The sequence below is a fragment of the Gobius niger genome (assembly GCF_951799975.1).
Source record: "Gobius niger genome assembly, chromosome: 11".
Classification (NCBI taxonomy): domain Eukaryota; kingdom Metazoa; phylum Chordata; class Actinopteri; order Gobiiformes; family Gobiidae; genus Gobius; species Gobius niger.
The window spans coordinates 31,691,544-31,710,108 of NC_136862.1; the positions used below are offsets into that span (position 1 = coordinate 31,691,544).

The 18,565-nt window shown below is 43.5% G+C and overlaps 1 protein-coding gene across 1 annotated transcript in view; it reads left to right on the top strand.

The window, feature by feature from the left end:
- fstl4 (follistatin-like 4) overlaps positions 1-18,565 on the top strand; it is a gene marked incomplete at its 5' end in the record, with an annotated part of 455,018 nt that overhangs the window by 424,672 nt on the left and 11,781 nt on the right. The window contains one exon of the mRNA XM_079566729.1: positions 5,030-5,137. Within this exon, the coding sequence (XP_079422855.1) occupies positions 5,030-5,137 (108 nt within the window). The remainder of the gene's footprint in view (positions 1-5,029; positions 5,138-18,565) is intronic.

Genomic DNA, 18,565 nt, shown 5'->3' on the forward strand with positions numbered 1-18,565 from the left:
GTTGCCTTGGCACATTCACGTATTTTTGAGTAATCTGTAAAAACTCTGATGGCGGCCATTTTAGGGATAGCTTTGCCTGAGTCCTCCTAGGAACGCCCCCACCTCCTGGAGACGCCTCCGAGCTTTCGTCACCAGCCGAGTAACCAACCACTGCTCCTCAGCAGAACCCCCTCCCCACTGATGCCACAGAGCGTGTGGAGGGGGCGTGTCGGAAAGGCTCAGAGGTTCTTAAAGAGACAGAGGCCTATTTCAAGACACTACAGCCATTTTGAGAGAGACATTTTATACAAGGCAGTTATTCTAATTTACTGCATTTACAGACCAACAGAAGGTTTGGTCATCATTGTAGTGTGATATAGACTGGTGCTATGTCTTTAAAATTCAGAATATATCTAGTATTAAAGACACTCTACCGCGCTACACTTGAATCACGATATGTATCGCATCGTGAACTCTGTATTGGGATACATATCGTGAAGTTCTTATAAGCGGACTTCGGCGTCTCACCGAGCAAAGCATGCTGGTCCAGGTTAAAGGTCAGGACCACCCAGATCGCATCCCAAACTGTCAACATGACTGAGTGTGACGCACATATTGAATATATTGAAAATCGACATTTTAAAAGAATTCTGTAAGAAACGGTGACACAGTGTTACTGGGAAGAGAAAAAGAACTCGTGGCCCTTAAGCTAAACCAATAAATAAATAAAAAACAGTTGTTGTATTAAGTAAATAGACGTATAGGCTACAAAGAGCATAACTAGTCAGCTATATGGCAAACTTACTAGTTTAATCCATTCGTCACAACGTTCTGGATCTTTTCTTACAGGAGGAAATGTGATGAGTGCGTATGACAGCTGGCATATACAACACTGTGAGGTTCCTTTATGGCACTGGTAAACACAGCAAAACTCTTCCACAGATGATTAAGCCCACGTGGACAGTCGCACTGCAATGGAGAATGAATGTGAACCTGGCATATCGCCGTAATACAACTTTAAAGAGGGGGTATTCTGCTTTTTTCAATCACATAGCACCAGTCTATATCACACTACAATGATGACCAAACCTTCTGTTGGTCTGTAAATGCAGTAAATTAGAATAACTGCCTTGTATAAAATGGCCGCCATCAGAGTTTTGACAGATTACTCAAAAATCCGTGAACTTCAGGCATGTTTTTAATGAGGGAGTGACATAATAACATGATGTAAAGCTTGAAAAAGTCCATTTTGCATAATACCCCCCCTTTAAGCAACGTAATAGTCACTAAATAGCCGGTTGTTCTACTATGATAATCTGCTTTTACTGGGCTTTGTTGACACCGTGGGTAGTTGTGAACTTTGACCGGAACATTACCACATTATTACCACACATGCGTACTGACAATGCCCTAGTCAAATGAGATCTACAAACATCTTCTTCTGAGACACTGAACAGTGAAGAGGCACCAAGAGCCCCCACACCTGCAGCACGGAGGAGGCGTCACAAGAGGAGCTACAGGAAACAACAAAAGGGACCGACGAGGAGATGGTGATAGACTGTGGAGGGAGCTGTGCAGGAGGAAGAGGAAGGACGAGGTGGAGCTGACCAGTGCAGGACACCACGCTCTGAGACGGGGACAAGCCCAGGAGGCGGTGCACCGTTTCAGATCAGAGGAGACAGAGGGCAGCTACAGTTTCTCCATCCTCCAAGGTCATGCGGGTGGAGTGGCTGAAGGACAAGAGATCATGGACCCGGCCGAGGACAGGAACTTCTACATCACCGTGGACACAACCTGATCATCAAGCAGGCGCGTCTGTCCCACACGGCCAACTACACCTGTGTGGCCAAGAACATCGTGGCCAAGCGCAAGAGCTCCACCGCCGTGGTCATCGTCTACGGATTTCCCATCAGCCAGTGCTCCTCCTGTGACCAAAACAGTGAAGATGGCGGCCGCGACACAACGATCTTTCACCAAAGAAAAAAAAAAGAGTGGTGCGCACTGAATGGGTGCTGCTGCCGGATGCTCTCTCATCGAATGCAATTTCTCCATCTGTGAGATCAATAAAGTATCATCTTATCTTATCTTATCTTAAAACATAGAATATTTTCCCCCAGCCCGAACCAGGAAGTCAGAGGCTCATTTAGCGCAGTGTTAGCATTAGCGGTCGGCCCTGTCCACGTCTCAACTCTGCCTCGCTATGAACTCAGGCTGAGACGAGCTTCTAATGAACTCAAGTGGGCAATGGGGATGTGCGGGCTGGTCCGTATGAGCTAGGAACGAGTTTAGGCAAAAGCTGAGAGGTTTGACTAGCTCCGACGCTATTGTGGCTATTGAGTTCTTGGTTTCTCTATTTTTTGAAGGGCTGTGATTGGTTGATCCATACGCAGCATGAGGAAACTGGTGACAAACTCTTTCAAGCTATTTTCGATCAATGCGTTATTTACAGGGGCTGGAAGCAAGTTCGCCATTTTATACTCACTACTGCCACCTCAGGCCATATGTGTAACTGCACCTTCTATATTTTTAGAGGCAGTTGTGGTGAACAGGTCTGGGCTCTTTCTACACATTAGGACATGGCTGGAACATGTATGGGGAGGAAAATACTTAATTTTAACATTTTTAAACTCCTTATAGTCCCTTTAAGTGGGTTATCCTTTCACCTTTTATGTTCTGTTAAAGAAAATCCATCATAACGTGAATGCAGAGGAGAAAAGCAGAAGTTCGAACAATTTTGCCGTGCACCCAGACGGCGGGGTCATGGTGGGCGGGACAGGATGAACCTTCACTAGGCTGAGAAGAGAACAAAAGCACACAGTGGAGTCCTACGATGGGAATGTTTTGAATAGATGAGTGTGATTCGGGCGGTTACAGCTTTAAACCAGCGCTCTGTGAGTTTACAAATTGAGTGGTGCTGAAGTCAAAGGCTGGCAGCATCACATCACACTGAGCTCTCGAAGGCTCCGACAGCCCGAGCGGACAGAGCTGTAGTGTCGCGGATCAACGGTGGCGCAACGTCGACAGTGAGGAATAACACAATCCATTACTGCGGCCGGTGACGGGGCGCGGGGGGGGGCCGGGGGGCCAGGGGGACCTTCGCCGGAGCGAGACGGAGAGCTGTGTTCGGTAATGGGAGGTCCAGCACCGCAGGTCCCGGGACGGTCCGAGCCAAGTGCCGCCTCAGCAACTCGCCGCTGTAAAAACGAAACAGGGCGCACAGCGTTTAGGGTTTCAGTGAAGTGCCTGTCTTAAACTGGACACATCCTGCATTATTGTGACTTTTAAAGGATATTCTCGCACGTCAACATTGATGTTTTAAGGCGAGACACTGCAGGTGAATAGGGGAAAAAATTTAAATTTACTGATATCAATTTGAAGCTTTTGCTGTAGATCACTGGCGTAAATGTGAGGAAAAAAATACATGGCAAGTTTTCTGTCATTTCATCTTTTCATATAAGAACAAGGTGTTTTATGCCTAAAAATGCCCCAAATTTCCCATCTTTTCGGCGACGAAATCTGAATAATGGACAGAGCTACATTCAAATTTATGGTTTAATTTTATTGATGAATGAGCTGCCAAGACTTTTTCAGAGGGGATTTAGGATTTCTTGTTTAGTTTTAAAAGAAGCTGTTTTTTAGTGGAAAAAATTTGTAAAAAATGTATTTTCGCCTTATTTTTTGACATTCAAAACTCAATAAATCAGGCTAGGCATTAGATACTAAGAAAATCCCTCTGAAAAAATCTTCCAAATATTGTTGCCGGAAAATGTGAAGTCTTTAGGTCCGACTGACGTGGACATAGTGTCGCCGCAATGACAGAAAAATGTGTTTTGAGAAAAAGGCCCTTGAAATTGTGTTCTCCCATATAAGTCTATGGGGGAACATTGAATCAGCGCAATATTTAAACATGTTATTGTGAAGATTAGGCATGTTTTTGGTTTCCGGGTGAAAGCTTGTGTGTTCAGAGACCAATTTGTCCCAAAACCTGAAAACTGAAAAAAATTGAGGGTTTTTTAGTACATTTTGCCTGTAGTGTCTCCCCTTAACTGTTATAGTTTTAAATTGTATCTGTATCAGTGCGCATTCGGCGATGGATTATGGGCCAGTTTTATGTTCAATCTGCGCATGGTGTAGGACAAGGGTAGGCAACGTCAGGCCCGGGGGCCAAAAACCGGCCCTCCATCCTCAAACTCTGGCCCTCGAGACGATTTTGAGAAATATTATGACCCAAATCAGAGATCAAATGCCTGTTAAAGTGCTCTAGAAATGTGAAAAATACTGTCAATTCCTTAAAATGTCCTAGCAGAGCACCCTTTTAGGTCATAATACTAAAAGATTACTCATCAATAGGTAGAAATGACTTAAATCTACTTGAATTCAGAGATTAAATCTAAAGTTTGAGTAGATTTGGTCTGGCCTTAGAGCAGATAAAACCTGTTCTTGCCGATGGAACAAGCAATTTTTTATTCTTAATTCAGATTATTTTGTATAATTTCAAGTGAATAATAAAAAAAATTTTTACAGTAAAAGTGAATTTGCCTGATTTCCAGTGGGATTTCTATTTGTTCCATTGGCATTAGCGTATCTGATGTTAGATTAGTTCAAACCGACTCAAATTTAACATAAAAAAAACCTTTATTCAAGCGATTTTAAGTCATTTGGATGGACATTTTTACAGTGTATATGATGTACAACACTGGCATATTGGAGGGTCCGGCCCTTGGTCTTTTGACGATGAAGAAAACCGGCCCTCCACCGAGCAAACTTGCCGACCCCTGGTGTAGGAGATGCTTCACCCGCAGAGTGGATTTCAACTTTTTAGAGCTTTTTACCATTTCACAATGTTGTTCTCTCATCAAAACCATGACTACAGGTGTGTTTTCGACAGCTCCCGGAAAGAATATCCTCTTGAGTTCACCGAGAGCCTCTTGGTTTTGTTTTTGTTCAAGGTTTTCCATCGCGAATGATCAGCGACAGTGTTACATAGATCCGCATTACGATCGAAACCAGCCTGGCTAATCCAAAACCATTCCTCTTTCCCTCGGCGCAGGTGGTGGCCACGGACCCGTTCCCCGTCAAGCTGCAGTACGACAAGTCACATGACCAGGTGTGGGTCCTGACCTGGGGCAACATGGACAAGACTCACCCCACGCTGCAGGTAGGATCTAATACACATCAGTTAAAACCACATACTCAGGGGTAAAGCTCAAAAAATGTGATTAAAGGGATATTTCAGGATTTTTGACACAGGGCCTGATTTCCTAGTTATTCAGAGTGTTGCTGATTTCTGGAGATATTTTTCTTGTAATTCATGCAGTTCTTATATTTGAAGAGGCAAATCACTTATAACACCAGACTAACCATATAAATGTCTCTGTCCATAGAATAATGTTTGGAATATAACTGACCTTGCATCACATGAATGATGGCATTTTGAGGAACTATTTTCTAGCAGATCACGCTGCCGCTGCGTAGCTTATACAACCACGAAGCTGATGCTGCTCAAATACAGTATAAGGTCTTTTAAACGCAAAATGGTTCAAATGAAAGTAAAATTTAAAAAATCTAATTTGAACTAAATGGGAAGGTAGACGATTTTTATTTGATATGGGATCCGTTCCTGGAGCACTTCAACAAGTTCAAACAAGCAAATGTGTGAATATGGAATAGGCGGATAGCAGTGGCGTCTGGTGATGTGAAAACCAGGGGGGGCTGTTGCCTCTACCTACCTTCAATTATATTTTAGAAGATGCTTATAAACATTGTTTTTAACTTAAAAAAAAAAGTTATCTTTGGGGCATTTAATATTATTATTTTATGTAGAATATATTCAAAACTTATTGTTTAGTTCTATTCAAATAAAAAATAAATAATTTCTGACTAAAGTGTAACGATGTCACTATACATATTTGTTTTGTGCACCACTGATTTGTGTTTTGCACCAACAGAACCAGAACAAAGGCAGGAGGTGTTTCCTCTTTGATTTCATGAACAGTTTTAGTCCCAGACCTGCTGTGGTTCCATTATGAGCGTCAGAGCCACAGGTTTAAACCCGTATAAACCGTCAGACAAATGATCCGCTCAGAAAAAAAGTGCAGCTTACGTTTAGAAGAGAGTCCTCCCCCTCCTGTAGCACCTGGAGCTCCTCCTGTAGCACCTGGAGCTCCTCCTGTAGCACCTGGAGCTCCTCCTGTTTCACCTGGAGCTCCTCCTCTGTTTCCCTCAGTGAATGAATGACGTTCCCCTCTCCTGTCGTAGCTCCTCCTCACGGTCCTGAATCTTCTCTCCATCAAATGTCCACGTCCTGGGACAGAACTGTCTGTCCAAGTCAGCGAGGGTTGTCCCAAAGTGTGAGATAAACAAGCAGCAGCTAAAGCAGACGAGCTAGTTAGCATCGTCATGCTATCTCCATGAAAGTCCGTTTAGACGTGACTTCTGACTGAAGAAAGTTGTCTCAAGTCCATTAGTTTGACTAAATCCGTTCACCTCCTCTCAGGAAACAACACAAAGCTCCTCCGGTCTTTCAAATGAGAAGTTTTTCCTCCGATCGTCCGTGAGCTCAGAGCTGCTCCCACAACGGGCTACTCGTGTTTGATTACAGGAGACGCTTCCTCGTCTTTCACCTGTTAAAGATTTATTATTGCGCGTCTCTGATTGGTTGAATTGATGATATACAGTGACGTTTTTATACCATGGCAGAGAACCATTGGTTAGATGTTTGGGGCGCTGTTCCTCGCCGCCCCGAGCACAAAACTACACATTTATGACGCTGTGACAGCGGTTACAGCACATGATGAACCAGGCAGACAAAATGACACCTCCTTCACCTCCGCTCCCCCTCCCTCAGTGTAAAAAACACCTGTACAGAAGACAGGCATGATTTTGCTAAACTTAAAACATTTTATTTTATTTGCAAAATTGATAGGAGGGGCGGCGCCCCACCGCCCATAATGGACCAGCTGCCACTGGTGGATAAATAGAAATTGTTTTCACTAGAGCTTATTCAAAAACTAAAGATATGATATCCTTACAGCGAGTATAAAACTTTCTGCTCTTGGTTCATGTGTAGACTTTGCCCTGTTTGCCCGTGCTTCTCCGCTCCCCTGCCTCTCGGTGCGCCTTTAATCCAGACCCACACGGGCACTCGACCTCGGAGCTAATTGTGTTTGTGAACACGCGCGAACATCAGATCATTTACCGAACCGAAGAAGAAAGAATAAAAGGTGAACCGCGACGGCAGCTGCAGCCACGGCGCTCGGAGCTTCCCTCTCCCCCTCCCTTCGGCGTTTGCGGCTCCACAGGACGAGCCTGATCGCAGGTGCGGGGTTGGGTTTAGTGTCCCCGCGAGGAGCAGAGGCTCATGGGAGGCCGATGATGGTTATAGGCTGGTGTGTGTGTGCGTGTGTGGAGTCAGTGGAGACGTGAGCCACTCCAGGGCTGTATTGCGGGCTTACAAACATGTTTATGTGGTTTATTGTGGGGCGGTCCCGTCGGAGGAGAGGCGCTGCGTTCAGGGACAGGGCTATGTTTAGCTCTGAGCTGAGAGACTGAGCCGCTTTCTATTTCTGAGAGTCATTTTCACTCTTCAGGTGAACTGGTGCTGCAGATGTAACTAAACTAGTAGTGCTTGGTTCTTTGGCTGAGACAATGGAGCGCAGTGTATGGACCCATGTAATCTAGTATGTCTGCAGACTAAATGAGGTGCTCGTGCGTGAAGGCTCAGTGCAAAACAATTGTAAAACTGTAATGTACTCGCGCCGCCACACGATTGATGCCCTTTTCGTATAGAAACAACAATTCCATCGTGTTGCGTTGTTGATTGCACAAATGGAAGAACCAACAATCCAGGACTTAAATATTAAAACATATGCTGGCAGGTGAGCACCCTTCACAGGAGAATAGACGAGGCTTGTGGTTGCCTGCGTCAGAAATTGAGATCAAGAATGGACCCTGCGTCATGATTTGGATTTGCTGAATCCACATGGTTTTGGCGCTTCTGCAGTGACACAGTCAGTGGCGTAGTAAGGGTACCAAGGGGCCCCAAGCAAGAATGTCGGTAGGGGGCCCTCTGGTGGTCACTCGGTGTACTGCGCACTGGGAGAGAGGACGTCATTTGGGTAGGAGCGGATCACCTGGCAACTCCCATAGGATGGGGATAAACAGCGCCACGGAGCAGTGGTGGAGAGATGATGTAACTGCATCACCAAAATCATTAGGAAGACTTATATATCAAGTGTTTACTGCAGGCTTCTGAATAACAGGTCGGTTCATGGGGGCCCTTGCCTGTTGGGGCCCCAGGCAGCTGCCTGCCGTGCCTTATTGCAAGCGCCGCCTCTGGACACAGTTGGGTCTCCGACATTTGAGACAAAATGACACCGCGGTAAACTTTGTTGGGAGGGACGAGAGGAGCAGCTGATAAAGAAAAACTGTCGTCAGGATCCTGATTCAGTCTGAGCAGGAAACTCTGTCGCCAACACACTCTCTCTGCAACAATGACCTACATGTCCTATTTTATTTATTATATCACATGTTTAATGTTATGTTGCGGTTTGAGTAAAGCCTTTGAAGTGCCGTCACGGTATGTTATGGCACATGGACGTGATGGCCTTTACATTTGTCTTGTAACTAGTGGTGCAGGTCCTACATGACTCTGCACCTGCAAACGAAATTTGCAGTAATTTAATTGCAGTATTTAAAGAGGGGGTATTATGCTTTTTTCAGTCACATAGCATCAGTCTATATCACACTACAATGATGACCAAACCTTCTGTTGGTCTGTAAATGCAGTAAATTAGAATAACTACCTTGTATAAAATGTCTCTCTCAAAATGGCTGTAGTGAATGTCTTGAAATAGGCCTCTGTCTCTTTAAGAACCTCTGACCCTTTCCGACATGCCCCCTCCACACGCTGTCTGTGGCATCAGTGGGGAGGGGGTTCTGCTGAGGAGCAGTGGTTGGTTACTCGGCTGGTGACGAAAGCTCGGAGGCGTCTCCAGGAGGTGGGGGCGTTCCTAGGAGGACTCAGGCAAACCTATCCCTAAAATGGCCGCCATCAGAGTTTTTACAGATTACTCAGAAATACGTGAATGGGCCAAGGCAACACTTCAGGCATGTTTTTAATGAGGGAATGACAGAATAACATGATGTAAAGCTTGAAAAAGTCCATTTTGCATAATACCCCCCTTTAAGAAGTACATTTACGTAGCTAACGTTAGCCTGCATATGTAGACCTAAATGTTCACCTGTATTTAAAGTGAGCTTCCCTAAAAAAGCGCCGCGTCCTCAGGTGACAAGCTTTTTACGCACTTCAAACTCTTTTCGAGCCTTAACAGCGATTCATTCATTTCCATTATTCGAGCATAACCCGTGTAAATAACTCGCCGGGGAACACCCATGCTGCTTGTGCGCTCAAACCACTTCGACCTGCTCCGCGGCGGGGAAACCACGGCCGAAATCCTCGCATGGATCACAGAGAGGGGAGGGACGGCAAGACGATGACGCGCTATTCGACATACGGACGCTTGTAGTTTGTTTACGGATCCTTCATGACAGCAGCAGACGAGAAGCCATCTTTGAATCAAGCTTTAGACCATGTTAAATGGTTTAGCAAAATGTAAATGTATTTTAAAAGAAGAACATTGTTTGGCTTACATATGTCATCGGGTACAATTGATACGATTGGCTATGGCTACGTGCAGACAACATGACAGATATTCGTAGTACACAATAAACGACTGTGGACAATCGTAAACCACACCTCTCCACACGAGAAAATGACTTAGTGGTTCCCAAGACTAAATATTGACTTGTGATTTTTAGGCTAGGCTAGTTAGCAACTGATGTCTAATATAAATAACTGATCGGTGATGTTGGGAGCACAAGGTTTCAGTCACATGTCTCATGTTTGTCAGCATTAAAGCAGTACTAAGTAACTTGTTTACCTTAGTAGTACCTAAGTGTTGATGGGATGATTGGAGGGTCTTTCATCTCCCCCCGGTGTCTCTGGCCAGAAAACCACAATTGCCCTTGACTGCCACCGGACCGGAGTCACCAATACACACTAATGGAATCACAAAGAAGAAGCTAGCAGGCTAACGGGCAAAGCTAACTGTGAGCTTGCGCCACTTAAAGAGTATTTACAGCCACGTTTTAGTGAAAAGAAATGATCTCCATTGTGTAATTGGATGTACAATATCCCTCTGTCCTTTTGTCTTTTCTGTGAGCGTAGTATTTACTCTCACGGATAATAAATACCTTAAAAAAATCACAACTTGCTACGACACCTGCAGTTGGGCTTATGGCCTCGAGGGGCACGAGTTACTTAGGACTGCTTTAAAATCTGTTTATTGCTATACATTTTTGCTCTGATACCAAATATCTATACAACACTGGTTCTTCTGACTTTGCAGAAGTCATTTGAAACAATGACCCCCCCCCGCCCTGTGAAAACAAAATGAACATTTGTTTGGCCGCAAATAGGAAATGTTGCATCGGGGGATCAAATATTCCAAACCAGTGTCACAACCACAAGGAAAAGGCCCAGTCTCACTTACAAACTCAAACATTCTGGAATACTAATAATATACTAATACTAATAATAATAATATTATATCAGTAATCAGCTAAAGTTTCAAATTGATATCACTAAATCATGTTTTTCCCCCTATTCACCGGCAGCGTCTCGCCTTTATAACAGTATAAAAGGGACAGAACAGAAGCTGTAATAACTTTACAAAGCAACTAGTGAAACAGTTCAGCTCAGTTTGAAAAAGCCTTTTCTCCATGAATGATCTTGTGAGAACAAAACAGACATACTGTGACTCAGACGTTCTGGAGAGGGAGGCGACTCAAACCCATACTGAAGTTCTCCATGACGGGTTCAGCGAGTTTAGCCGGGCCATTTGACGACAGCTACTATGGCAACCGATGGAAAGGCACTGTTTTCCCAACACAGATGCATCCCTCACTACGTTTCGTGCCGACAAAAGCGCCCTCTAAATTCACTGTGGCATTTAAAACAGGGCCGAATGTCGCGCCTTCGCCTGTGACTCATCCATTTATCTGTGTCCACTTCAGGCATGTCCCTGCATTCGGCGCCTCTGCTGCGTGTGGGCGTGACAGCGGATTTGTCTCCGTGTTTACGGCGCGCTCACACGCCCGGCCCTCATGCATCACCTCAGCCCTGACGGCAAACGCAAAATAACCAGACATTACTTGTTCCTGGAGTCTTTACATGCTTTGAGCTTTACATCATAAAGGCGAGACGCTGCAGGTGAATAGGGAAACAATTTAAATTTGCAGATATCAATTTGAAACATTTGCTGTCGATCACTGGCATAAATGTGAGAAAAAAAATACATTGCAAGTATTCTGTCATTTTATCTTTTCATATAAGAACAAGGTGTTTTATGCCTAAAAATGCCCCAAATTTCCCATCTGAATAATGGATAGAGCTACATTCAAATTTATGGTTTAATTTTATTGATGAATGAGTTACCAAGACGTTTTCAGAGGGGATTTTGGATTTCTTGTTTAGTTTTAAAGAGGGGGTATTATGCTTTTTTCAGCCACATAGCACCAGTCTATAGCACACTACAATGATGACGAAACCTTCTGTTGGTCTGTCGATGCAGTAAATTAGAATAACTGCCTTGTATACAATTGCTCTTTCAAAATGGCGTAGCAAATGACTTGAAATAGGCCTCTGTCTCTTTAAGAACCTCTGACCCTTTCCGACACGCCCCCTCCACACGCTGTCTGTGGCATCACAATAACACTGCGCTCGTTGTCTCATCAGTATTGAAACTACGATCGGTGCATTTTAATTTTTATTGTTGGAAAGGAGCTACTGTTTATCACTTTGTGAACAATGGCCACACAGGATATTATTTGGAGACGAACCTTCCACACCGGACGCTTGGAAGGGGCTCTTGCCTGAAAAATAACTGCTGTTTGGAGGCTCTCTCTTTGCATCTGCCATGCCCTCTGGATCTCTAACTATACCCCCATGGACAACACCAGGATCTGCAGGAGCCCATACGATTCAAAGACGGACATTATCTGTGCAGGTGGACAATGGTTTTTCGAGGTTACCCCGTTAGCTTGTTATAATCGACTACAGCTCATTGTTGATGAAAAGTCTGCAATAAACCACAAATGTGTAAAGCCAGGCTCATTGTGTGATCATCGTAAAGGCTGCTTCGAGTAGTTGCCTGCTTTATTGACGTTATTTGTGCATAATATGCTGCCTGTTTTCAATGAATGTTGTGAAGGTGAAGGTTGTTAGCTTGTCGCGGCTAATAGTGCCTTAGCTCCGGGAGAAACCACTCGGCTACGACTCACTGTAGATGAAATGTGAGCAATAAACTACGAAATCAACAAGCCAGGCTCCGTGTGTGATCGTCATAAAGGCTGCTTCAAGCAGTTGCCTGTTTTAGTGACGTTTTCAATGCATAATATGCTGCTTGTATTCAGTGAATTTTCCCGTTAGCTTGTCGCGGCTAGCTTGTTAGCTCCGGGAGAAAAACACTCGGCTATGACCCATTGTAGATGAAATGTGAGCAATAAACTTCCAAATCAACAAGCCTGGCTCCGTGTGTGATCATTGTTAAACGGTTCTTCATGTGTGTGGTGGTTTTATTGACTTTATGTGTGCATATTTCTCGTTTCCACGTGATGACTCGAGGTTTAGCTTAGCATTAGCTTTCTCCGGAGGCTCTGTGCATCATCAAGGCCCAGCGCAGAACCAGACACTGAAATAAGTGTTCTTGTCACCGGTTTTAATCCTGGGTGTTTCGGTAACAGAAACACTGATGTGTGTCTTTGTAAAAGTCTGCTGTGGCTCCGGTTCACAACACATGAAGCTAATCCTCCATGATGACTCTGTTTACGTCTTAGGGCTAGACACTGCTGGGAGGGGGTTCTGCTGAGGAGCAGGGGTTGGTTACTCGGCTGGTGACGAAAGGTCGGAGGCGTATCCTGGAGGTCGAGGGCGTTTCCTGAAGGAATCAGGCTTTTTATCCCTAAAATGGCCGCCATCAGAGTTTCTACAGATTACTCGAAAATACGTGAATGTGCTAAGGCAACACTTCAGGCATGTTTTTAATGAGGGAATGACTTAATAACATGATGTAAAGCTTGAAAAAGTCGATTTTGCATAATACCCCCCCTTTAAAATAAGCTGTTTTTTAGTGGAAAAATTTGTAAAAATGTAATTTTTCACCTTATTTTTTGACATTCAAAACTCAATAAATGGGGCTTTAGGGATTAGATAATAAAAAATCCTTCTGAAAAAATCTTCCATATATTGTTCAGTCCAAGGCTGGAAAATGTGAAGTCTTTAGGTCCGACTGACGTGGACATAGTGTCGTCACAATGACAGAAAAATGTGTTTTGAGAAAAAAGCCTTTGAAATTGCATTCTCCCATATAAGTCTATGGGGGAACATTGAATCAGCGCAATATTTAAACATGTTGTTGTGAAGATTAGTCATATTTTCTGTTTCCAGGTGAAAGCTTGTATGTTCAGAGACCAATGTGGCCCAAAACCTGAAAACTGGAAAAATTGAGTTTTGCCTGTAGTGTCTCCCCTTAAAACCCTGCTTCAAAACATACCTGAAGTAGTGCTGGGAAATCGCCTGCACTCTGGTCGTTTCTTCTTCGGCTGCTGAAGCGCTCCGATCCGCACTTCCTCGGTCTTGGCATTGGTAAAAAAACAAATTGTCTTCCACATTTTTTCTAGCTTCTTCTTTACAAAGACGTGCACCTGGGATCAGGGGCGTATTAAAACCTCCTAACCTTGGCCTGAACCGAGCACACTTCTCCAGTTCGGCTTTACCCAAATCTTAAAGGGATATTTCAGGATTTTTGACGTAGGGCCTCATTTCCTAGTAGTCCAGAGTGTTGCTGATTTCTGGAGATTTTTTTTTGTTGTAATTCATGCAGTTCTAAAATTTGAAGAGTTTCGTGGCGCTAGGCTAGTGCAAGGCTAGTGCATGTCTATGGTATCAGCTAGCCTGCATTAAAAACAGTGTGACCCGCTCCACAGAGCTCCTGAGGCAAATCACTTACAACACCAGACTAACCATATAAATGTCTGTGTCCATAGAATAATTGTTGGAATATAACTGACCCTGCATCACATGAATGATGGCATTTTGAGGGACTATTTTCTAGCAGATCACTCCGCCGCTGCGTAGCTTATACAACCACGAAGCGGATGCTCAAATATAAGGTATTTTAAATGCAAAAGTGACATTAAAAAGTATTACATTTAAAGTTACTGGACAATTATGACATTGTTCAATAATTTCTACTGTATAAGTTCATCAAAAATAGCAAAAAGATCCTCTAAAACTGTGGTTCTCAACTGGTGTGGCTTCGGAAGACACCTTCAACGAACCTTGACAAGTCGTGACCAAAAAGCAATATTCATTTAGACTTTGACTTAAAATATTTTACAGTTAGGACATTTTTGTTTGTATTTAACTGCAAAATGCAATTTTTTTCAGATTTCAGTCGATTTCGGCATTGATCGTAAATCTTTCTGTCAAAATAGAACAGGGTTTGGCAATGGCCCAACAGTTTAAATACTCATTATGGGTCGCGGGCTGAAATTCTGCTCTCACGGCGGGTCCTGGGCCTCATATAACAGAGAAAATGTTTCCAATAAATGAATAATGATAAGCTGTGATTTGATCAAAGCCCCAACTTGACTGAAGCTTCATTAAAAACCTCAGCTTACACTCGTATTGCACTTTACAAGCCTGTGTCACAAGCTCCTCGAAGTAACTAAACTATAGTAGTCATTATTCATTCACTCCACACTCGGTGGTGGCAAGCTGTTATTGAAGCCACAGCCGCCCTGGGGCAGACTGTCCATTTACCACATGGCTTTATAATGTGTTGTTTATATCCTGAGCTCTTATATTGTCAGTGCCCTCTGCTGGACACGTGTGGAACTCTTTACTTTTTTTAAAAATTTAATGCCCCCTAGTGGCTAGAACGAGCATTCTGGTTATTCTTTAAAAATCCATAACTCCACACAGGAATGGGCTAGACTTATTTTTTTTACATACTCTGGAATTTCATGCTCTACAGGGCAGGGGCCGGATTAAATCATCAATCAGGGGTGTCAAACATACGGCGGGCCATATGTTTGACACCCCTGGTTTAGAGCCATGGTCTAAAACTGTTTTTTTGCTCAAAAGGTTCCTGTTATGTCCAATTCTCTTTCCTCTGATTGATGAAATGTTTGCAAATCTTTAAGATGAAATATGCACTTTGTAGCATTGAAATCTACTATTTGTGCATTAAAAAGCATTCATTTGACTTGCTTCTGCATGTACAAGCCGTGGATAGAAAACACGGTCCTGTTTTTGAACAGATACAGAACAGATACAGAAAGCAGGAGCAGACGGCTGGACAGGCAACACGCCGTCATGAAGCTGCTAAGTTGTTCCCACTGCTGCCTCCAGGGGGAGCTCCAGGCAAACTCCTCACCAGAATATGTCCGCTTTACAAAAAACACATCTATTTTTCTATAAAGTACATCCTACAAGGAGCTGGTATGACTGTGGTCTTCTTCGTGGCCTGGACTCAGTGCGGCAGCGCCCTCTTCAGGCAGCGAGAGGAGGGGGTTTGGCAGCTGGATTTCTCTGGGTAAACATGAGGGGAAAGAGAGCGTTAGTTCATTACAGAAGACAAATGTAGACACAGCTCCGGCCTGTGATGTCGGAGGATCAGCGGGGGGAACAAACTCTAGTCACGGACAGAGAGGTTTCATTAGCAACATGTACCCGGGAGCAAAAAAAACACAAAGAACACGGCTTATTTCTTTGGTAACGTGCAATTTATAACATTTATAACAATCTATACGACACTGCCAACACCACAGAGACGTCAGATTGGTTGTAGAAAGCATTCACTGTATAGATATTGAGGTCATATTGTCAAATGGAGGCCAGAGCTTTGATAACTCTCCGGGTACTTGGTTTTGAATGAAATCTTACAAGAGAAAATCCATGAATGTTTAGCCTCATCGTTGGCAGGGCCTCTGATCTTTCTGCGATTGCTGGAGCTCTGAGGTCACTGAAGTGCCACTTACATCGATATATCCCTGATTGGATATAGATATAATCTGATTCCGATCTTTCACCTGCACAGAAATGTACAGCGAAAAGGGAGAGATAACGAAATGCAAATACTGTTGTGTATGGACCAACCAAGGCACAGCTACCGAGGCTCTAAAAGCATACCATGATGAGTGAAAAATGTTTTGTGTCATCATGGATATTCTCTGGGAAATAGTCAAAATTACTAGTTCAAATGAACATTGGACATTTTACACAAATCAATCGACTAAACATCAGATTTGAGCACCGATACCACATACTTGTACTCATACGTGTACTAATTTATGAGGTCCCGATACCAGAAACCGATACCATTTGACGTGCAGCCAGCGCACCTACGAGGCGCAGCTCTCAGCTGAGGAGAGAAGAAGCAACAAACTGGAGAATTCTTTAGTGTAAATACAATAATCCACATAGAGCTGACTTTATTACAGACTGTGCTCTCTAAATCAGAGTCTGTGCTGGATTTAACCAGAGCTAAATGTTGTTCGTGCTGCAGCGTCTGCAGTGTTTACAACATACAGGCTAACGTTGCTAACTCGCGGCTAACAGTTTTGGTCATTCTGACACCGTTTTAAGCCCAGGGGTTTATTCATCTGAAAAACTAACCCAGCGACTAAAAAGTCCTCAGAAAATCCCAATTAAAGACATACAGCATGTTTATGTTGAGCGAAAATGAGCTGCAGCAGAACAATGAAAACACTGTAGCTACTCGCTAAGTTACTACAAACACACGAGAAAATCTACAGGAGCTGAACTAAAGACGAAAAGAGACCATTTAAGAAACATCTCAATACTATTGTTAAATAAAAATACATAAATGAATAAAACTCAGGCATTGGGAGCTTTTGGACATGGGCTTTTCTGTCTGTGATGACAGTGCAATAAAAATTAAAAATTATATTGAATGAAAATAAAAATAAATAAATAAATGGCATCAGCACAATTCTAATATAACTGCTCTTAAATGTGTGGCCTACTTTACTTAAGGAAATGTAAATGAGTAAATTTACTATTTACAAACCAATCTGCTGTGAAAAAAGTAAGAATGTTGAAGAAAATGCCTTGTACTCGTATCGGTATTCAGTATCGGCGAGTACTTAAATCCAAGTACTCGTACTCGTATCGGTTTTAGAAAAAGTGGTATCGATGCATCCCTAGTTTTAACCCTTTAATAGTTTGCTCAGCCGTTTGGTAGAGCACACTTTATTGAATCATGTGTTGTTTCTATTTCTGCCTATCTACCAAGTGTGTAATACTCAAAATATCCAGTTTAGATAAGGGTTGGACTGGTTTATGCTGGTTTGGACCGGTTTAGATCAAGTTTAGACTGGTTTCACGACTGTTTTTTATACTGGGTTAGACCAGTTTTAGACTGATTTAGATCAGGATTTGGACCAGTTTAATCGTTGGGGGGGCAACATTAAAGGGTTGAACCAAAAAAAGGTCAAATAGATTCTTCAAATACTGCTTTGCCCATTTGACATTTTCACAGAAATCATATTATTTTGAAGATTCTGTCTCCTATCATTTTACACAAATCGATCGACTGAACATAAGATTTGAGTGGAGAATATTTTCCCTCGTTCTCCGTTAAAATGAACGGGCTTCCCGCTCGACCGGAAGTGTCTGGAAAACGAGGTGCCGAGACAACGCAAAAAAGTGGCAAAAGTGGGCGGGGCGGAATAAGGTGAATATGGCGCTGACTGTCTGCGTTACCATGGAGATCAGCTGCAACACTTTTCATAAACCGGTCGTACATCATTTGTTTATTGTTGGGGAATCGTTGCACCGGAGGAAACCTAGGCAGACACAAGGAGGACACAATGGTCCAGAGCCAGGAATCGAACCTATGACCTTCTTGCTGTGAGGCAAAAGCACGGGCTATGGCTCCTTTAACAGCAGTTTCAGCCGCAATATTATAATTTAAAGTCACGAAAGTGCTCAACCTCACTCTTGATAAGTAATCTACAAACTTTGGGTAGACTTACTGTAGTGTGCACTGTTTGAAGATCTTCTGGTCAAAAAGAAGAGTTTCCTTCCTGCAACTCCACTTGCTGCAACTTTTGGTCAGAAGTGTATTATCATCAGTGTGTCCTCACTCTTTGTAGTGATAGCAGCAGCTAGAAAGAGTCGTCAGAGTTACTGTCACCGAGCTCTCGCTCCAGGCTTTCAATATTTCACTATGTGGCCTTTGCTCAACTAGAAAGGATATTAAAATGCATTACCCATCCTCCTTTCTTTGTAAATAGTGGATTTGCCGGAATGAAAAGGAGTCACTCGAGTTTTTGAGCAAATGCCGGCTTTATTTTGAATGCTAAAAAGGTAGATAAGGAAGCTACTGCAGGTTTCGGAGGGGGGGGGGGGGGGGGGGGGGGGGGGGGGGGGGAGTGAGTGTTTTTTTGCGGAGAGCCAAAAGCTAATCGGTCCGAGCTAATCCCGGCAGGTTTCAGA